The 22,666-nt window shown below is 34.6% G+C and overlaps 1 protein-coding gene across 2 annotated transcripts in view; it reads left to right on the plus strand.

Moving 5' to 3' along the window:
- Positions 1 to 4,158: 4,158 nt before the first annotated feature.
- Positions 4,159 to 22,666, plus strand: part of LOC124364426 (E3 ubiquitin-protein ligase SINA-like 10) — a 30,744-nt gene continuing 12,236 nt past the window's right edge. Inside the window, exons 1-2 of one of the 2 annotated variants that reach the window (XM_046819915.1) lie at positions 4,159 to 4,316; positions 12,637 to 12,787. In XM_046819915.1, coding sequence (XP_046675871.1) covers positions 4,293 to 4,316; positions 12,637 to 12,787 — 175 coding nt within the window. In that variant the 5' untranslated portion in view covers positions 4,159 to 4,292. The remainder of the gene's footprint in view (positions 4,317 to 12,636; positions 12,788 to 22,666) is intronic. The other variant, XM_046819916.1, reaches the window with a different exon arrangement.

The following is a 22,666-nucleotide window of genomic DNA, read 5'->3' on the forward strand; positions in this document are numbered from 1 at the left end:
CCTGGCCGCGTAAGCCCAAGAGCTAAAATAAGTCTAGATATAGGCTACATGACATGTTTTGTTGTAACATAATCCTTAAGGTTGCGGAATTTTTGGATCCCTTAATTATGGCATTTGTATTGTTTGTTTAGAGAAAATATATTCGAGCAAACTTATCCTTCAGATGGTTCATATCAGAATAATCATAACAATACATTACAATATTTAGTCCTACCCACATTTATTAGTTTACATTTAACGTATACCTTTTACATATAAAATCAGAAGGCTTGGTTTTTTGTTGTATGGTGTAATGCTGTTTTTTCCTTTAACTAGTTCATGGTTTAAAATAAAATGCGTCCGGAAAGCAAGTGGCGGTCGCTTAAAAATTATAGTCGTATTAACAGTACCAGCATAAGAAGCAGGAATTATCAAGAAAAATCCTCAAAATGTCAATAGATACTATACTGGTAGGAATTGTATGAGAAAATGCATACTTACGAAAAACTTTACAAACTGGGCTACAAATACTATGCGTGTTTGGTGTTACTTTGTCCGTTTGTACGACCTAGCAAAGTTTAGTGTAGTAATTTTTGGACGCCCTCTACAGATTATGTTACTCAGTCGCGTAACTAGGATTTAGCTTTGAGGGAGGGGGCATTGTAGTTGAAGACACGCCATAGCAAGGGGAATGGAATAAATATGAATAACCCAAAATTTTAATACATCAGGTAGGCTTAGTTAAAAGTAAAACAGTTAACTGTTGTATTTCAAAATGTTAGGTTGCTCTAATACGAATACTATTAACTTTTTATCTCCTGGGAGTTTCTATCCCCCTCGTCCCTTCCCGTTAGTTACGCCACTGTCGTTACTAATCTACTTTACAAGAAGCTAACTGTTACGACACAGAAAAAGAGTGGCAGTTTTGATATTATTGAGGTTCAAGTTGCAAGATGTGTTGTTCAATAAGTTGTTTGTTTTTTTCTATTCCTGTTGTGGCAGTAGCACACGCAGGTGTTAGTGCCATATGTCTATTGCATGTATAATACAATGTGTACAGTACTCATGATACTACACAAAACATATGTCGAGAAATGTGTCATTGTCACCGCCTTATGCAAGCATAGCCTACCTCTAAAGTGATCGTGCTCGCTTATGCATTGACGGATTCGTTGAAAAAAGTACCGTTGGAATTGATGTAAAGATTTCAAAATAGTTGATATCTTATTTATCTATCTATAAGTCTTTTTTGTCATTTCACTTTTAAAACTTTCAATAGACGCAATTTGTTATTATTGAAACAAAGCACAGAATTATTTTATTTTTAGTTTTCCTCTTATTTGTCATAACCTATGTGCAAGGTTTTGTATCTGTAGTTTTGCTAGTATACAATCTTGATAATTTTGTATTACATAATTCGACAGCTAGCGGCTAGATGACACATTTCTCGATCTATGTTTACGAAGCATTATTTTATTTGAAATCAGTCGTACTAAAAGCATAGAAGTTTGTAACAACCTTTTCTGAACACCCTGTATATTATAATTCTCTCTTTTTATTTATCTCATAAAAGACCAGAAAAGAACTTGCATAAGAAGGCACCACTCGGGTTTAATCTTGAGGGTGGGGCCAAGTTCTAAGTTCCTAGATTATGAAAGCACTATATTATAAGACCTAACTAGGATTGTAAAGAAACTGTAATATCTAATAAATTAAAATTAAATTCATCACTCCGAATACAAACATACTCTTTAAAATTAATTACGCTAGAATGTAAATTTAGGTCAGAAGAAAATATTATAAAATGTGCCATTTACGTTTAATAAGGAAACATAATAGGATAATGACGTAATTCATGCAGAGGGTTAAAAATATACATAACGAGCCATACAATGCATTGTCCTTGCATATTCGCCACGCACATGTTATCACACATGAGTGCTCACACGCTAATGCCACCGGTCACCATGGTGGAAAAACATATCGCACTCCACACACGCACACACACGCGCGCGCACACATGCACACATGCACACTCACCAAGCCTCACGTCTACATCAAAACTTTTGTTCATTCCACCTAAACAAGATTGATAATAACAATAATATAATCTCTTTATTGGACTTTTTACAGTTTATATTGTGACGCAATCGTCACATTTGTTAACCGTAACATGAACTTTCACTCTCAGTAAAACTTACAATGTCACAAATTCGCTCAAACTCATTTGCTGAGTAACTCAAACTGACCTCAGATCCAGCTGTTCCGTGTATCATTTGCCCCAGCGGCTCATCATGAACTCATCAAGAGAATAAAGTGCTTTGGGCACAAACAGGCGTTTGAGACGAGTTTTAAACTGATTTGGATTGTTCCAGTTTTTTATACCCTCAGATCAACTAGTGGTAAATGTTGAGACAACATCAATATGAACTGTTGAATTCTAAAGTTGTCCCTCCCTATAAGGCCATATTTGTGAACGACCCCACCACGAATCAAGGTACACCCTAATCTGTTCAGTACATGATCATCTGAGCAATTAAAACTTCTCAAAAAGTTTCTCTGCATTATTGTAATTCAACTTGCCAATAATTCATAGCGATTTTATCGGTCTTAAGACACGGTCTACTTTGCTTTTGGCACAACTTCCTCATAACCTCATTTCATACGCAAAATTAGAATAGATGAGACTGTAGTAGGCATTTTTCTAACTTTGGGAGAACAGATTTTTGCAGCTGAGGTGGTACAATTTATGTCAAGACCGAGAAAACTGGCAAAAAACTCCCACATATGTTGTCAACATGATCGTTACAGTTCAATCGATCAATGGTGTTAGGCGTCATCTGTAACCCAAGCTTGGACAGTCATCAGTAGGAATGTATTGACGTTTTCATGGCTTCCACGGCATGCCTACCAGCAGAGAAAAGCCAGTTTACAATTTTATTTTTGTACACCGCCATGCTGCAGGGACCTACGTTTCGAGTTCCTTGAGATAAATTTTGGAATAAGATGTGTGCAGATTTTAAAACTGTTTTATTTATTGTTTTAAATACACATGGTACAACAATTCCTATATTGATTTGGTATCTAGTAGGAGAGACATGATCATATTTTTTAAGAAACTCAAAGTTATTTTGGAAATACTGCACAACGGATTTGATAAATAATAGACGGATATCTAGCACATTGTAGTTTTCAAAGCTGCTTTTAATACTGATTTCCGCATTACTTGTAATGAATACATTGTTGACTTGTACGCTCTACCCCATGCGGTATTGTGAACTTGAATAGCTAAGTACATACATGAAGATTGTACATAAGCATACCATTTTTAGGTGATGCAATTCTCATGCTCGCAAAAATACAGAGAACGTAAAAATACATTTACTGATTAAATATTGTACATAGACCTTCCAAGTAAGTCTGTTGGATTAATTACAATTAAATAAATTTTCAGTTTAAGAATTGAGAAAATAATAATGAAAAAGTATATTTCGGTTTAAACCTTCTTCAGGAAATAAAGTATAACACTTAGGGATGTAAGACAGAAAAATCAACATATAAAAATATATAAATGAAGTATCGTGTATGTTATAATGAAATATCTCAGTATGTATTTTATATATTAATTATGATTAATGTCATACTAATAAATTATAAAAGATTTTAATGTATTTATTAAACAAAAAGTATGTAAGCAATAAATAAATAGATATGTAAGTATCAAACGTTTTCTGAACAATGTAGATTTTGTATAGTAGTCCTGTGACACAAGAAATCGATTGTAAAACGTAAAATTGTAAAATTTATTCTTTGTCTTTATTTTTCTCACTGTAAATATTTTATTTTATAATAAATACTCCGAGTGTATAATGTGTATGACACGACAAGATCTTCCGTTTACAAGATAAATTACCAAAGTATTGTAAGTCAAACCGATTTGGAAAATATCGGTGTGTCTGTATCTGATTACTACATCCGACTATCGATTTGCAAACACTGTTGCAATCGAATGATATCGAAAGAGTGAGTGGTCGCGCGGGTACAGAGGGTATCCCCAATACCAAGTTGATGACTCACGGCCACGTGCGTGCCTATCAGCTGATAGAACCGTTACAAAGTCTCCAGCCGCGTGTAGTTGCCGCTTTCCTCACTTCCCCCCACAGCGCTGCCGTCGTCATTTGAAACAACAGCTGAGTCGCGTATCTTAGTTTTAATAGAACTAGACGAGCGGTGAGCGGTTTGCCAGTGATTAGTTTCGTCGTAACTGCGTTATCAGTGACAACGTAATATTCGATTTTTTCTGCACGTGCACGATGTTGGATAGAATAAAACAATGGGTTAGTGATCTTACTTTATTTTAATTACTTATTCTATAAAAAGTTGCAACTTAGTGGTAGGCTATACAATTTTGATAACACGATTTGCAGTATGTGTTAGTGTAATGAGGTGTAATCTACCGTGTGAAGCTATATTTTGCCGATAAAATTCATTGAGTAAATTGTAGATACATTTCGTCTTACCAATGAATACAAACCTTATTGGTCTTACTTAATTTACAGGAATTGCTAACCAATTTCATGCCGTTTCAATTTTATTACTTTTTCAATTTGTTCAGGTAACCACAAACTAGAAGTAAATGTTGTTCATTAGTACAAATTCATTACTCTCGCCTTGTACACAGGCACAAACTTTACAGTTCTTTAAACAAAGTAAACTAAAAAGATACATTCCGTATATCAAAGACCAATCATAAAATTGTTCACTTTGAATTAATTTCCCTTCTTTTCTTTATTTTCAAGGGGCAGTTAATATGCTATAGTACGTTTATTTAATCAGCAAACATTGATTTAGAAATAACCAATGAAGTGGATTATTAATTTTCTACAGACTTCAAGCTATCAAGAGCATTAAACCAACAATGTTGTTTACTACTGATCATAAAAGACCACATCTGAGAACAATGTGCTCTAAATCTCAGCCTGAATTAGACTACGTAGGCTATATTATTTGTAAAACTTTGTTACCAAGGAATAAGCGGGAAAATATACGTAATTAGATTTTCTAAATACTGAGTTGCAGCTGTTGTTAATATGTTTTATGAAAAATTAAGGGTAAATTAGACTACACAGTATTTTTACTGATTCGTCACACTCGGTCAACATTTTTTCTCGAAATATTGGGGCAGACGTATAACATATCCGTATGGCCTGTATTTTAATTTGTTGGATTTTCAACACGAATATTCAAACCAAAAATATTCCACGAATATTCTTTGAAGATGGTTGGCACGTTGGCTTGTAATCTTGGGCAGATAGACAGACGGACAGACAAGACATATCGAAGGGCCTATATTTACATTGGTTGGAGTATTCAAACCAATATTCATGCCACAAATTGATGATAGTCTGTCAAAACTTTTGCTTGTAAATGTGTCAGGACAGACGTTCAGATCAGAATTATGGAAGGCTCTATGTTTACAATGTTGAACTATATTAACACGAATATGCCAAAAATCTGTTATTGTTTGTCAACACGTTTGTCTCTAAATGTGTTAGCATAGACAGACAGTAGGACAAATTAGTTATATCGTAGATCATTCGCTATAGAAATGTGTTCACAGAAATATTTCTCACGGGAAAAAGCGTTAAAATAGGATATATCACTTGCCCGTAATCTTGGGACAGACAGATAAGACGCATAAAAATGTGTTCACAGGAATTTATGTACCAAATATTTTTAAAAATCGTTCTACTTGTATTCCCATAAACATTGGAGATAATCTCTTTGCGGACATCGTTTGGAGCCATCTAAGGGCATTTCACATATATTATGATGGCTAACATGCAATAGCATTATTGTGCCTCCGTTCTGTAGACAAATCAAGTGTGGCCAGTTTTTACTTGTAAATTCGTATTCTCGTACGCGATGTGATCATTTGGTTTTATAGCATTTTGAAATTAATATAAATTTGCACTAAAGTATGCAACTTTTAGCATTTTAATTTATAAATCTACGTTACGTAAGGGATTTACGGTACACGTAAACATAAGACGTAATCATTTTATATAATGTCTGAAATTGGAAAGAGTTTGAATGGTGATCTACTTTTTACAGATATACGTAAGAAGTTCTCACATTTGGAAGCTTACTTGAGTTGCAAATGTCTCAATTTTCGATCATTTAAAAAATCCTATATTGAGCAATAAGGCCTTTGCGAAATGATTTCTACTGTTTTTAAACATGATTTATGAATGGACGGGTCCTCCCCTTACAAAGTGGCATGGAGCCACCAGATTGTGCAAGATTTCCCAGGAAATAAGATTGTTCGTGTCCTCCCAAAAGATTTGAAACAGTAAAAAATACAGTGTTTTTCAAAGCTCTTCCAAAGGTGGTGCAATATTGATTGTAAGTTTGGAAAATACTTTTGTAGTATTAAATTTATAGCTCTTTAAGATAACTAACTTCCGTGAATACACAAAAAGTATATTTTTTTATACTTCACTGGAACAAGCACAGTAGTATATTTCAAGAGATAATGCAACCAGCCCAAATAAAAACTGCTGATGATAAAATTGTGAAAATGTTACATAATGTACTTAAGTTATAGCTTCCGGGAGTAATATGTTCTTTATTTGTAAAAATTGTATTTTGTCAAGACAAAAATATTTTTTTACATTATTTTCATTTCAAATCTTTAATGTCCTTAGATCATAGACGAATAAAACATATGCCACTCTCTTACCCTGTACATACTGAACAAATTATACATTTTTATATTCATCCGCTTTTATTTTGGGCCCGGTTACAAACTTTCTTTTTTTCCTAATTTAAATGCTTGTAATTTCATGTGAAGTGATCGAGAAAATCATTTTCTACTTTTTCGCTATTTAGGGAAGTTATCTTTTAAGTAGATATGAATTTAACATGAAAATATTTTCAAAACCTAAAATCGATCGCATCACCTTAATAAGATGGACCGAAAGAAAGCAAATTCTTTCCTGCTGATTTCAGCTTTCTAACGGATTTTCGTCATTAACGAATAGCTTTAGAATTTTGGATTTGTTTTAATTATTAAGAACAGTTGCCTATAAATTGTCAATTTATCCGTTATTGTGATGTGGGTTTCACGTTAAAATCGTGTTTTCCAATGAAGAACATGCTCAAATAGTGTTACTAAATTAAAAAAAAAGAAAAAAAACATTAAATTGCAGGCAGTTAGAAATAATTAACTGTCGGTAGATTACGTATTATAATGAAATGAACTGCACGGTTTTGTAGTAAACTGAAGTTATCTAGTACTCTGGGGATAGCGGCGATGGTTGACAGTCGAATGTCTCCAGCGGTGGTGGTCTACTGATCCCTAATCGTCCGTGGCGTGAGGTAACGGCAGTAAGGGTGGGGAAACATTTTGCTTTACGCTCGACTGAATAGAACATAAATCCGCTTCAGGCCAAAAATTGTTTTATGGGCCCATTGACACGGTTCGTGCAATTTTACCCACTTCTCCAGCCAGTTACGTAGAATTTTCGCAACTGACTTCAGAGCAGTACACTTGAACCATAGAGGGATTTTATTATAGCTAAGTACAGTATAGTATGTACTTTATCGTTCCTCTATGGTTGAATTGTCAGCGGCTACCCACTGACCCGACCTTTTCCCAGAAGATGCTCCCACTTTCTCTGGACTTAGGTCATGCACTTCAGTCATTAGCGCATTTACGTACTTAGTCAGTTATTCCAAGAATCGAACATTCCACTGTTAAGGCCTAGGCTACTAGAACCCGCACACTCACGACAGTACAGGCCGAGTCAACTAATTGTTATGGGCAGTTATAGCCAGGCTTTTCACACAGCTATGTTAGCTGTTACGCAACCGACATCTTCCAAGCACATGAAATACGAGTTCTTATTTCTTATTCCTTATTTGGAAAATTTAATGAGTGTATTGAGTTTATTACCCTTACCTTTATTAAAACTATTTAAAGTGTATAGTTTCTACGACATTTATTCTCTGATAAAATAAGCAGAAAATTTCAAATACTTTGCAATGTGAAACTATCACTTATTATTTTTAAAGTTCCATAGTGTTGCCAAATGATTAAATGTGATATTATATTTAATTTTTTGTAAATGATATTAGTTTGTTCCATAGATGTGCACAAAGAGTAGTCATACCACGGTTTGGGTAAAAATTACCCAAGTGTTCACTCGAAAATCATATTGATAATATTGTTACCACGAATAATATGTCCCTATTATATAAATAGTCGTCAGTTAAATTTATTTCCTATAAAAATGCAACAACCAAGTAAGGCATTATTTAAATTTCAACATAGTTACTATATTATAAACATTGATTGGATTCTCAAGGCGCTTAATTCTTTTAATACAATAGGCTACAAAATGAATACAATAGCATTAATGAAACTTGCACTTTTAACCTAGAATCACGAAATATTTTGCCTGTTAGTGTAACACGTGAGTGGACTGCAGTTTTTCGACTGATTAAAGATGAGACACTGCATCAGTGTAAATACTTGAAAGCACACAGTAACCGGATGTATACCAAGTTTCGTCATCCGGTACTCCATTACGTGGTCGGATTGACGCACTGAGCATTCCTGTGAATTGTAGGCGCGGCGTCCTACACTTCGTAGTGTTAGGCGCGTAAAAACCACAAAGCTCTGCAATTTAACCTAAATTATATTACTAAATGAATTTATTTTCAATAATTAAAAGCTATAATACAAAACAATTTTTTACTAGCAAGCTGATTACGTTTCTAGTAATTATAGTGGGCAGTAATAAAACACAATAAAAGTTACGAAACATAAAAGTAGGTCTTTATAAAGTTTTTAAACTCAAAATAAAAATTAGGACATCGAAAATATTATTTTTTTTAAATACAGAAAGAAGTAATCTTGAATACATAATTTGTTTGAAAATAAAATGTTTGGCACTAAAATATTTTAAGCCTATTTCGCTACGTAGGAATAAAGCGTTCAAAATATAATATTATACAGTGATTTGCAATCATAAGGGGTGTATCAGTCATTTGAGCTTAGTTGTATCACTTGTAGTTCTATTGAATCTGGTTTTATAGTGACCTTTTGGAAATTCAGAACACTAAGGAGTTCTGATCGAGGGAGAGAGAGTTATGAGGTATTATCGAGCGATAATAACTAAATAATTGTAATAAATCCAAGAACTCATGCATTTGTATATATTATATAATAGGCTACTTTTACTTTTTTTAATGAAAACAATTATTCCATCTTCAGATGTTTGTAATGTTTATAATAAATTTGACCTAAAGAATGCACAACATGATTTAGTTTCTTGCATGCTGCGTTATATCGAAAACTCAAGCATTCCTCCAAATTCTGGGAGTATTCGTCCTCTCTATGAAAGTTTATACAAAGAAACAAGGACGTAGCCAGCAAGAGGATTCAACGGGCCCGGACCCCCTCCCTTAATTTTAATTTTTTTCTATTACTTATTTATTAAACTATTATTATTATTTAAATAATTCAGTATTACTGACGTGTAGGCCTACTGCTGAAAGATCGTTCTCAACAAAGAAACGGGTCAAGAACTTTTTAAGGAACAAAATGGGGCGTTACTCTCTGTCCACTACGAGAAAATATCAGTTGCCTGGATTCCCCCTCAAATGTAGTGTTCCCATATAGTTTTGCATGTAAGCCGTATAATTTTACCACTGCGCTTGAAGTTCCAAGCAAACACTATTTAAATGGAATTTTAATACTAATAAAATCAGGATATTTTGTATTACTTTTATTTTCAACGTTTGTCAATAATCCCATAAATCCTTCACTAACCAGTATGTTTCAAAATATTTACAATCTAAAAACAAATTATAATTTTTTGATAATACTAGACATACAATTATATAATTTTTTCCCGAACGCAATAAGGATTGAGATAAAAATAGGCTCCCACAAATTGCTTCATCTGGACTACAATTAATTATTCTAATGCAATTATTTTATTTTGTCTAGTGAGTAAAAATTAGCTCAATTTTGTTTTAAATATTGCTGCATTACACCTCGACCCAACAAAGCTCTTTTTTATATCATTATGGTTCTTGCCAGTTTTAGCATTGAATACAAACCTTATTTGTATTCATTGATTAAGATAATAATTACATTTTAAAGGACATTCCTCATTCTCTTAATATTTACCGTTTTCTGTACATTACTGTATATTTTTTATAACAAGTCAAGGCAGCGCTTCTCCGTACAGTGATTTATTAGCGAATAGGTACAATCATTTCCTTTCAGTTTAATGCCACGCTTATTAAATGATTTATATTTGGTTTTAATACTTTATTAGAAAAAATATTCCAAAAATCTTTCTACAATTTACTGGATTCAACCAAGTAAAGTACATACATATTATTTACTGAGATTTTTATTTTTCAAAGTTTTGGTATGCTAATATATTGTCTTTTAGTATTCCTCGTACATACTGATATCGAATCCATGTTTATCTTTTAGTAGCAGAATGTCTCGTCAACTTAACATATCCGCAAAAATTATATCTCGCAAAAAATATCTCACCACTTTGTACTGAAAACGGGTTTGATTGGCCAAGATTCCTCCAACGTCTGTATTAGGTATAAGTAGGGCCCCACTGCAGAACCATTATGAATTCTAATTCCCCCGATGGTTTTGCCACTATGTCAGCCTTGAACGTTGGCTGCAAGTGACACGGTTTTAACTCAGTACATACACATTCCTGGAGCAATGGTCCGGCTAACCTTGGTTGTGCCTGTAGTGCAATAACTGGGTCAAGCGCATGCGCGTGGTGCAAGACGCAAGTGCAGTGAGGCTTGCAACATGAGGCCTGCAGGCGGCTTCTGTACGGTACGCTTTGTGACGTGAACCTCCAAACGCGTCTCTGTGTCGTTCCGTCAAGGTTTGGTGCGTCACCGCTGAGCGCAGACAAGGATCAGGTTGCGCGATTCTCTCGCAGTTCAAACAAGAACGTAGCTAGGAAAACATTTGGGGGGGGGGGAGTTCAGGCAACTGATATTTTCTCGTAGTAGACAGAGAGAAAGGTCCCATTTGTTTCTTAACAAGTTCTTGACCCGTTTCTTTGTTGAGAACGATCTTTTAGCAGTACATGCCAGTAACACTGAATTATTTAAATAATAATAATCGTTTACTAAAAAAGTAATTGAAAAAAACTGAAAATTTGGGAAGGGGGTCCGGACCCCCTGGGCCCCTCGCTGACTACGTCCCCGTTTCTTTGTGTAAACTTTCATGGAGAGGAAGAAAACTCCCAGTATTTGGAGGAATGCTTGAGAAGACCTTTGAGCAGTACCTGTCAAAACTGAATGTTCTAAATAATAATCGTTGACTAAAAAATTATTTGAAAAATTAAAACTTTGGGGGTTCCGGACCCTTTGGACCCCTCGCTGGCTACGTCCTTGAGTTCAAAGTGTGATGTTCCTGCATGTAGCCTTCGTACATTAAAGTAGGTTAAGAAGAAATGTGGTTCCAACCATTTTTTTTGACAAAAAAGACTAAATTTGGTAATGGGGGAGGCAGGTGATTTCGCAATCTCGCACGAACATGTTATTATTGATACATGGTTTTCTTTTACAAAGATCTGTTAAAGTATTTTTCACTTTTAACATGATTATAAGAAATTTGATTTGAACATCATAAACACCAAAGTAAAGTAAAGGTAAAATTAAAAGTTGATGTTGGGTGTTGTGGTCATGACGATTGTGTTGAAATGCCCTCCCTTGTTCGTCTGACCACCCTATGCCTACTTCCAATCCATTAGTATAATGTTGATTCTGCCCATAACAAATGTTTGTGCCAAGTTTATCTTCAATAGCGTACATAGTGTCGCCCCAGTAGATCGAGTGCTTTCAATTTAGGTTCCGTTTATTTCCATACAATATGGATGTTTATTATGAGTCCAGTGCAGCTCAAGATTTATAAATGTAATTCCTTGGCAGAAATTGGTGTTGAACACTATTAAATTATGGTCTTTTACCGTTCACTTCCAATTTTTTAAAAGAATAACGGCGGGATCTGCTCTCTCAGAGAGCGTACTTTGTCAGTCATTGCTATCTATTCGGCCTTGTAATTTGAATATAATTTATTGAATCTTTGGCCACCATAGACGGTTTTCTTAAAAGAGACGGAAGAGATCTTTCAACCTGCTAAAAGGACGTATGAAATAAGCTACATATTGTGCGTTCAAAACAGATAAGAACACAGTTGCAGGTAAATGGAAAATTGATTAACAGATTGCACACTCGAATAGTTTTTATATTCAAGCTCAAATAACGTGATACTTCTACATTTCAATGAGTTTGGTTAGGATATATTAGGTTAGATTAATACAGTTTCTATTCAATACGTATAATTCATTGGTTAGCGAAGTATTCCGTATTCAACTTGCATCCAATGTAAAGACTTGCGTAATGCAGTTACATAGCGATATCTTATCTCCATTGTACAAATATTTTTACAGTCTTGGTTTCTTGTTTTATTTGAACAGTCAATATTGTACATTATGTATTTTGTAGATAAAAAATTGTCAAATATCTGGATACAAAATGTTTCTTCCATGTAAAAAAGGTGATGTCGAAGAATTTTGTAGAGTTTTTTTATTGCAGACGCTACGTGTGCTGGACTGGGGCAACACGGAGGCTGAGGGCGGTTGCCGGGAAGAAGCCCTGGAATCTGCCCTTAGGAGTCTCCAGGAGTGTCGACTGGACCCTCGGGAGCTACCTAGGCCTCACCGCCACGATACATGCGGTAAATACTGTAAGGCTAAATGCAATATGTATGTCATAAGTTAAGAAATTATTCTAATCAATGAAATCATGAGTGGGTGACTGGACAATAAGTAGCTACCTAAACCTTCTTCTGAACGTTTTTTCACATAAAGTGAAGAGGCTGAGGAAACCTTTTGTGGTCTTAAATTTACCTATCGTAGGTCTCAAGAAAACCTAAATTTTACACGTGGTCTTAAATTACTTTTGCGCTGTTTCTTTGAGTGACAGGATGTTGATGATGGGTAAAGCCAGAGGTTGAGAGGGGGGGGGGTGTTGTAGAGATACTATGCTATATACACCATGAGAAGTGACAGTGGATAATGTTGTGGTCATGTCACTTTGGAAGAAGGGAAAGCTAGCTTTCAGACAAAATGGACACGGGCTGTACTCCCCCATGTTAAGGCTTGCTCCACCAGAAGTTCTGACAACTTCTTTCATGCGTCACCACACATTATCATATTATAGCCCCCGACCTGGTCTGCCATCCGACCAAATCGTTGAAACTATGAACCAAGTCCTATTATGTATGAAAGGATTAAGTGACACATCGGCTTTGACAGTGTAGATTCTACTAGCATAACCAGTGTAGATCTGAGCCCAGTGTAGATTCTACTAGCATAAACCAGTGTAGATCTGAGCCCAGTGTAGATTCTACTAGCATAAACCAGTGTACATCTGTGCCCAGTGTAGATTCCACTAGCATAAACCAGTTAAACGTTAACTCTGCTGGGATTTTGAAATTTCTTACTGATGTTTTAGAAAAAAACAATACATTTTATATAACACTATGATAATATTTATTTTCTCTACTTTCGTTAAATGGAGTTTTCGTTGTCTATTTCGTTCAAATATGTAGAATCTAGCATAGCAAACATTATTTCCGTTCTTTAGTATGTCAACTTAACAGGACAAGCAACAGCATCTGTTGCAACATGTTAATGGCTTTGCCCTGAAAATTGAAAACGTATCCGTTTACAGTAACAAGAATTTCAAACACTTTTCAGTTTCAAGTGTCAAAACTCAATTTTTTAAAAACTCCTTAGTCAAATCCCTTCGGTCTAAATCTCGGTTTCCAAGAAAAATTCCTTTTAAAATGTATTAACATTCTTGGTAGAAAAATAAAATTTGGTTGGAAATACAATATTGTAGTTTTTTTACGTATCGTATGCTTTTATAATAAGGATTATTATGTGGGCTAAATTTAAGGAATTGGATGAACTGCACAACAGACATAAGTAAAAACAAAATCACTCGAGGCGTAATTATTTATCGAGACAAAATTGGGTAACAGAAATGACAAGACGAAACATGGTCGTAAGTTAATTTTGTAAAAACTTCAACCAGACACCATCAGTTTAAATCTTGGATTATTCTACGTTCAATGTTTTTTCAACATTATTAAGACACCCGGTGGAAAAGTAAAAGTTGATTAAGATACAAATCTGTACTTTGTACAGCATACTGTATCATATACTTCTTAATGAAGACTATTTTGTGGACGTAATATTAGAAAATGGGTCAACTCTTCAAATAACCAAAGTAACATTTCACTGTGGCGTGATCGTTTATTGAAACAAATAAAGATAAACAGTTCAGGCTGTTACGAGGGCATGGCACAACAGGGCCGTAACGAAGTCGAGGGACCGGGGGTGACTCGATGAACAGGGTGGGAACTATATTTAAAAACACTCAGAGACCGAAATAAGGACCTTGCCCTTGGTGGTACGACTCTGAGTGACCGATTATTCACAGGCCAGATGGTGGACGTTGACCGTGACTAAATTAGTCATAAAACAGTGGACTTGTACGTGATTAGCGCTGCGTGCTCAGCTGATAAGGACCGCCTACAGTAATTACTAATCCCTTGTGTAGTTTCTAATGTGGTATTAAAGCTCTAACTGGCGTTTTGAAATCACCACGTGATATTGTTGCTTGAACTTACCGTAGTTGTGAATTACACAATGGGGGTTATCGTTTGACCGAAATAGAATTGTTTCTTAGAATTTGTCATCGTAATATTTCTATTTCGAAACATTCGTCTTGGCCGTTAACTTACTATTGTAAGTATATATGCCTTTTGAATGTTAATTTAATATAATTTACCTTAAGTCTTATAACACTCTGAGTCGCACTGCGATTCTATACTGAGTGATCTAGACTGATCTCAAGATACAGCGCTTGCCGCATTCAAAGTGTATTTTATACATGAAAAAGTATTCAAGTATTAGTTAACTTACAAAATCCCAATTCTAAAATTCTACACCTAAATTGTAACTACATTTATGAACTATTCATATTCAGCTCAGTTGTTCACTTCAACATCATATCAACAGCGCTAACCATAAAAATGATTTACCGCAATTAGCAATACGTGCATCAGTTACAACTGTCTCGCTAGTTTCATGCATCAAAGAAATGTTTGTTGTAATTTTTACTTTAAACTGTTCATTTTAACTTCAACTCGTTTTAAGTTTTAATAAATTTTGGGCGTTAAAACGTACCCCGCGTTTCGGTACGTTAGCGTACAGTTGTTTCCCGCTACTTAAAATTAAAAACACGTATAGTATATTAATATAGGAAGCGAGAATCAATATGCAACTCCTAAGAACCAATCTAGTTTTCGTTTTAATCGATAAAGAAACTTCTCAAGAGCCGATTGCAAGCCTCCTTATTTTGGTACGAGTCAAAATGGGAGGGTAGGAAAATGGTTCAAAATCCAAGTGGTTAATTTTGCGTACATAATATTATTTTAGGTTAGTACACTTAAATCCAATCGTCAGACTTGTAAATGATAGTTATACAACCTTCAACCAACGAGATAGAGACTGAAAATGGTGACTTTAAAAAAAGTCAACCAAACCTTCAGAAAGTTTCATAATAAAGGCTTCAGGTTTAGTTTTTTTTTATTACTTACTCATAAAAACATTTATACTTTAACGTCTAAATATTCACACCTTTTGCTTTTCATGTGAAGCCAAAAAGCTTGTTAATTATATCACAGAAATTTAATGAGACATCTCTCCTAATTTAATGAGAATTAGCAACCCGCTTGTCTGTTAATAACCTACTACTCATTTTTCGTTTCAGTTGCTCTCTACTGGCTGTCACTTTTATAATATTAGTGCCAGTTTTCAAGTAACAATAATTCGAAATTAAATTTATTTTTACTATTGACGTTCCGTGTGCTATTGTTATTCTTCTGACTGATATAACTTTTATAGTTTTGTGTGCTATAAATATAAAAGCGACCACATTGCTCGTCAACGTATGTTCTGTAAGTTTGGACACTTCGACGAATATTCTTTAGGGTAGCGAGCCGCCATTTTGTTTAGCCAACATGTTCGTCCTATGAGCAAACTTTTGTTGAGTTCCGTGAAGAACCCCTTTGTGTCACAGCCATTTCAGTCCGTTCCTTGGCTGTTGTGTGTTGTATGTACACCGTACTACAATAGTAACCATATTTTAATTACATTTATTACGAACAGCATGGTTTTCTATGGAATCCCCGAGAAGAAAGTTATAGAATGAAGTATAGACATAACTACACTTTAAATCAAATTAACACAGAAACTGGAACACACATTAATTCATTGAACAAGAGAATTCCACATTCTATTAGGCTACCACAGTCCAGTACAAACGTGTGAAAAATGCTGAGCGAAGTCAGATAGGCCTATGGCAATGAATAAAATGAAAAATAAACTTTGGGGTTTATTATATTTTACACTTGTCTTGTAAGCGACAAATCTGCACTAAGACCTAGACTTACAGTACAATCTCAAGAGGAATATAGCGATGCAGTGTATGATGGATGTTCAAAAAAGTACCAAACAATGATAAAGCGTACAAGATTATGAAATATTGTTACGGGGCATTAAAATAATGATCGAAAGGAAGGAACAACTGGTCTGTTTTTGTAATTTTAGAAATTAGTATTGGGTTTTGAAATATTAGCAATTCGAAATTGACATTCGTGTAAAGTTGGAGAGCTGGTTAACTATATTAGTTCGCTTTGAAGTGTTCACACTATATTCGTATCGTCTTCCTAATAACTGTCTCTGCCACTACCAACTAAGCTATTGATGGCTGGTAACATATTTGCATCAGAAACAACTGTACAAGCAAGTAAATTCCGACGTGCACCAACAAACACTAAACATGTAGCAAACTATGTATTCGCAGCAAACACCATAATTTGTTTGACAACATCTAAATAAATGTTCGCGAAATCTTTTTGCAGGAAATATTTAGTTTGAGGAACAATGTCAAGTGAACGAAGCTTTAGACTGAATATTTAGAGTTTATGCGTGGATTTCAATGTTAAATCTAATTTACAGCAAACATTGTTGTGTTTAATTAGAGGTTCCTTATTTGTTTCCTGGAGGATTTCGGATGTGCTTTAAACAGAAATTAATTCTCTTAGTTGATTTGCTGCCAGTTTTTTTTATATTAAAATGTTAATTAAAATTTGAGCGTGGTATTTCCCATCATGTTTAATCCAATTTTTATATTGTTTCAACAATAATAAAATTATGTGATAAAGGGTTATTTTATATAAGCAAATGTTTTAATTGGTTGTACTTAATCGCTGTGGCACGAGCAGTCTAGAACAATTGTTTGACAAATGAGGCCCATCTGTTAATTTTTTCACTTCTTTCAACAATCGTCTCTGGGTATAAATACTGATAGCGACAGACCCATGCCAAGACCGATATTAATAACTCTACCCTCCCCCCCCCCCACAACATGAGAGCTTTTAAATTCTCGGAAAATGTCATCAAGTCTAGGAAAGTTGAACCACCTCGCCTTATCTTTATCGAGACTGTTATTTACTCCACAAATAAAATATAGAGTGATATTTGTTTGTTGTTTATGACGAGCTTACAGCATCATGTTGACGAAATCAGCAGCTATTGTTGCCAAGCATTATTGTTTTGACAAGACAAAAAAGCTGACAGCATAGAGTAATGTTGTATATTGTAGTACTGTATATGCTACTACACGCTGACAGTGTATGTAGTTGTACAAATAGTGTTGTGTTTAGTTGTACAACTAGTTTTATTTAACTTACGCAGTCACGATCATAAAAATAAATAATAACTTTTAGAACAGTTAGTCAGATTATTATCTGTTATTACATTAGAAAATCAACGAATTGTACTAATATTATAAATTCCCTCCTATACGTTCGAGATGCTAAAATTTCAACGAGCTTTTAGAGAATATAACATTTGTTGTATTAGCCTATTAACACCAAAATACTGAATCAATTAAAAATTTATTTTTTTTATTTAAGAGATGAATTAATAATGAGTCACTCTAATTAAGACAAACTAATCATTTTGCTTTTATATTTGTGGCATACTGAGTTTGTTACGAAATTTTCATACGTAAACACAGTTGAGTTTTTCGTTCAGATTTTAAATTTATTGCAAAAATAATTGATAAAATGTTCAAACGTGTTTTATAGGTCGTTTAAATCATGGTGTTTAAATAATAATACTTCTAGAAAACGGACTGTCTTGTAGACTGTAAAACCAAAATCGGGATTCCGAACCATATAGTTATTGATTTTATTGTAGTGATTATTGTATTACGAACATTATTATGTTCCCCAAGAGAACTGTTTCCGCTTGAAAAGGAATTTAGGCCATGCCCAAAATTAACTGGAAGTATGTTGTACAGTCACTGCGATAGGAATCGGACTGGACGCAACAAGACGAGTCTATGATTAGTTACAGATGGAGAAAGATTTCTTTGTTCGAGTGGGGCATGTCATGTCTAGCAGCTGTCGAGTCCAAGTGGACAGACGCATCCGTACACAGTTCACAGCTGATGTCAGGGACACATTCCATGAGTCAGCCCACTGGCGACTGCTCTGCCTTGTGCGTCGAAACGGAAACAGATACGTCATTCCTTTCTCTGCCTGTCTCTTCTCTAACGGCGTCAATTTTTTACATTTTTAAGTGCTTCGTTCCCACACGCCTACAATGTTAATTAAGTACAAGGTAGGAGTACGTCTGCCACATGTCGCTTTATAAGCTTCTTAAAGTTGCATGCAACATTTCATTATATAGCTCATTTTATTCTCAAGAATTCCTGCAGATAGTCGTTCAGTCAGAAAAGAAATTTTACTACCTGAAAGCGGTACTTTGGTATTATATGGATGCCACTAATAAACTCTGTCCCTATAAACTTCTTGTTAATATTTAATATAAATAAATCAAGTTACTTTTACGAGTGCTCACGTGTTCTAAGCTTGGATTTAGGTACGATCTCGAGGGATCTTTTTTCTCCCGCCTGAAGTGCGGGTTGCGCCTAAGGCCTAGGCGCCACGGAAGCCCGCACTAATGGTTAGGGCATTTCCGATCGACACTTTCCGACCTCAGATCACGTCCCAGATCGTCCAACGTGAGCGCTCGTAATGGTTAACTTGGGTACCTACTACTAATAGCAAATTTATGATAACCTAACTTTTCCACCGCAGCGCACTGTACAATAGTGAGTGGCCTCCATATAATACCAAAGTACCCTCAAGGCAGACAGAAGAGAAATGTCGCCCATCATCAAACACAACGTTGCCTATGTAAAAATGAAGTTTAATGCAACATTTAAAGTCTATAGTTCAAATCGTTCTTGAAACATCCAGCGGAAATTAGACACTGAAGCAGATAGATAGACAGAAGAGGGATTTTGACGGAACCTTAGCGATAGATAGGTAAAATATGCAAAATTTGAAGTTTATAGCTCAACTCATTTTCAAGACACCACCCTGAGTTATAGGCTTTGCTAACGCTCTGCCAAAAACATGGAGAGACATTCACCATTATCGAAATGCATCTTGTCTATAAACAGATATGGTCAATATGCCCCTCATATACTAAATGAAGCTTCGTGCACAGTTTCAATTCTATAAGTCAGTTCGTTTCCGAGATATCGTGGAGACAGACAGACATACGAAAATGAAATCTTTCCCGCCCCCACGAGTGATCTGTTCAGGCTTCCCTTAATTATTATAAAAATCTCTAAATTTATTCATAATGAATTCATTATTTATTTTCGACAACAGGAGTGTACAGTCTTTGAAAAACTATGGTATAAATTAAAATGGGACGGATAGTATCTTTCTTGGTAGAAGTTCAAGTTGGAGAGATACTCAGAAAAGATAGTTAAATGATCATTTGGCCAGACAAGATACATTTTCACTGTGGTCAAACAAGGTAATTTATTGTGTTGGGTAAGGTATAAGTATCTGACATTCAATTATCACATTTTCGAGGAAACAAGCTATAACAACAGTGTCAGTCCAGAGACAACGGACATCTTTTTAGGAAATCTTACGTTGGTGCACTAGGCATACCTGTGAGCAAGCAACCGACGCGACGCTGAATTTTATAGCCGAAGGCGGAGGCGAAAGCTAGCTGGTACAGGCAACTTTATTTCTGCGGCTTCTATCTTATAACAACAAGATTAAGGACCCGTTACTCGGCAATGGTATGTGACACTGATAAGAAAGGTAGATAAGACACCCACTACTCGTTACGTTACAAGCAGTACGGTATTTGTAGCCTACCTATAGAGAATTTAATCACTTTTCACTAAAATACCTTTCTGTATTATATAGAACTATGGATGCCAGAAAATATTAGCCTCAGAATTCTGGATTTCTTGCATTTGCTAATTGAAAACTTTCATGGACACGGTATAAGTAATGCTAATTAGTACGCCAGCTTTGTTGTTATCCATTGTAAACAATATCCATTTTCAAACTTGCAATCCTCTTCCAAATTCATACGCTAGATTTCTGAGTAGCCAGTTTTCCTGGTTAACAAGTCCTTCTACTACCAAGGCTCCTTCTTCAGATTCTACCTCCTTTTGATTCTGGTAAAAAGCCTCGCTCGTTACTAAAAGTAGACTCACAGTTACTGATGTACACCTTTCTGTCATTGGGTCCTGTACTGACCACGATGTCTGGAATTCCAGGTGATAGCAGTGCCTTATATATGATGGACTGAGGATTCACATTACACAAAACTTTATATACATCGCTTTATATACAAGATATCTTAACTTTCATGTATGATCAAAGACTGACCAAACCAAGGAGCTTCATGAATCATTTTGAAAAGTGTAGTTCCCTAATCCAACAGCTTCGGTGCTTAATTTGTTTAATTGTAAGTCTGTAAACTTGTCAAGAAAAGTATTTATTACATTTAGCATTGTATAGTGTAATTACAAAGAATTATACAGCGACTGTGGTAAGTTTTGGACTTCATTCTCGAGTATTTGTATACTCGAGAATGAAGTCCAAAACTTACCACAGTCGCTGTATAATTCTTCGTCGCTATCAAGATTCGTATGCCATGAAATTATGAATTTTGGTCACCGTCATTTCTGATCATGATATGTAGTAGATAAATGTCATTGGAAATGTCAGTAATTTTATTCTATTTATCTCAGAAATAAAATTTGCTAAAATGTGTAGTTACTTGTGCAAGTTAGAAGTAATATACACTAAAAATATGGCACCTAGAATAATTTTTTTTTATGTCTGTGGAATTAAAATTAAAACAGAAACTGTTTTGTAGCAACATATTGAGCATAAAAAGCAGCCACAAATTACACATCAAACACTGTATTTACATAAAAATGACTTAACATTTCAACTGAGTCAAAATAGTTTATAAGCAACAGTGGTTAGGTGCTATGTTATAAATATCTGAAGAAAAATTAAATGGATAGATGGATTTTTAAAATTACTACTGTGTTTAATAAATACAATTAAACTTTTTAGTGTTGTACAACCATTATCATCTTTTGTTTAAAGCAATTATTTGTGTTTATTTGTGTTTTGCAGCCCTCAAAATTAGTTGTATTTTAAAAATATATGTGCATATCTATTGTTGGTTATTTTGAAAAGAGCACTTTTTAATAACACTTTCAAATCCAAGCAGACTGCAGAACGCCAAAAAAGTTTAAAGAAATTGATTGGAAATAAACAGGGTTCACCTGAAACAATAGTTGATGCTCACAATTACAATAGAAGGAAGCCCCTCTTCTCCCATTTATTGTGAAGAAGCTATGAATAAACATGAAATATCAGTGATGTAATGTGTGTGTGTTTAACAATGACTAATGCAAGTGATCCACTGAGATGAATTCTGCTCTATCCTATTGTTTTACTTTGTCAAGAGTAAGATATTTTAATTGATTCTATTTCAGTAAATATGTTTCTTAGTGGTGTTTCAACACATGGTGTCTTAAATCTATTATATCAACATAAAAAACCATTTATATGAAAAGTCACACTCTTGAGTTTACATCTTAACCAATCAAAATTTTAACCTCAAACATAACAATTTTACAGTGTTAGATACATTTTAACCACGTTATTGTCTACCTGACAATTGAGTTATTGTCAGGTTTAATCAACACTTTGGAAACTTATATTTTAACATTTTAAACGCCCAATATTTCAGTATATTTTACTAAAAAGTTCATGATAGAAGGAACATCTTATTTACATTAAAACATTAAACCAATATTTAACACTTTTATTATTTTGTGAGGCCTTTCGATATCAAAGATATCTTCTTCAGACACATCACAAAATATTTTGTGATGTGTCTGAAGAAGATATCTTTGATATCGAAAGGCCTCACAAAATAATAAAAATGTTAAATGTTGGTTTAATATTTTAATGTAAATAAGTTATCAGTACCAATATAAGCTCCATCTACAACATTTCAGAAGGAACATCTGGCTTAAAATTTTCAAAAAGAGTGATAGGAAGAATTAATATATTTCAAATTGCCAAAAAATTTACAATGCTGCTACATAAAACAATGTCTGCCAGTTTTTGGAGAAA

The sequence above is a fragment of the Homalodisca vitripennis genome, chromosome 6 (genome assembly GCF_021130785.1).
Source record: "Homalodisca vitripennis isolate AUS2020 chromosome 6, UT_GWSS_2.1, whole genome shotgun sequence".
Lineage (NCBI taxonomy): Eukaryota > Metazoa > Arthropoda > Insecta > Hemiptera > Cicadellidae > Homalodisca > Homalodisca vitripennis.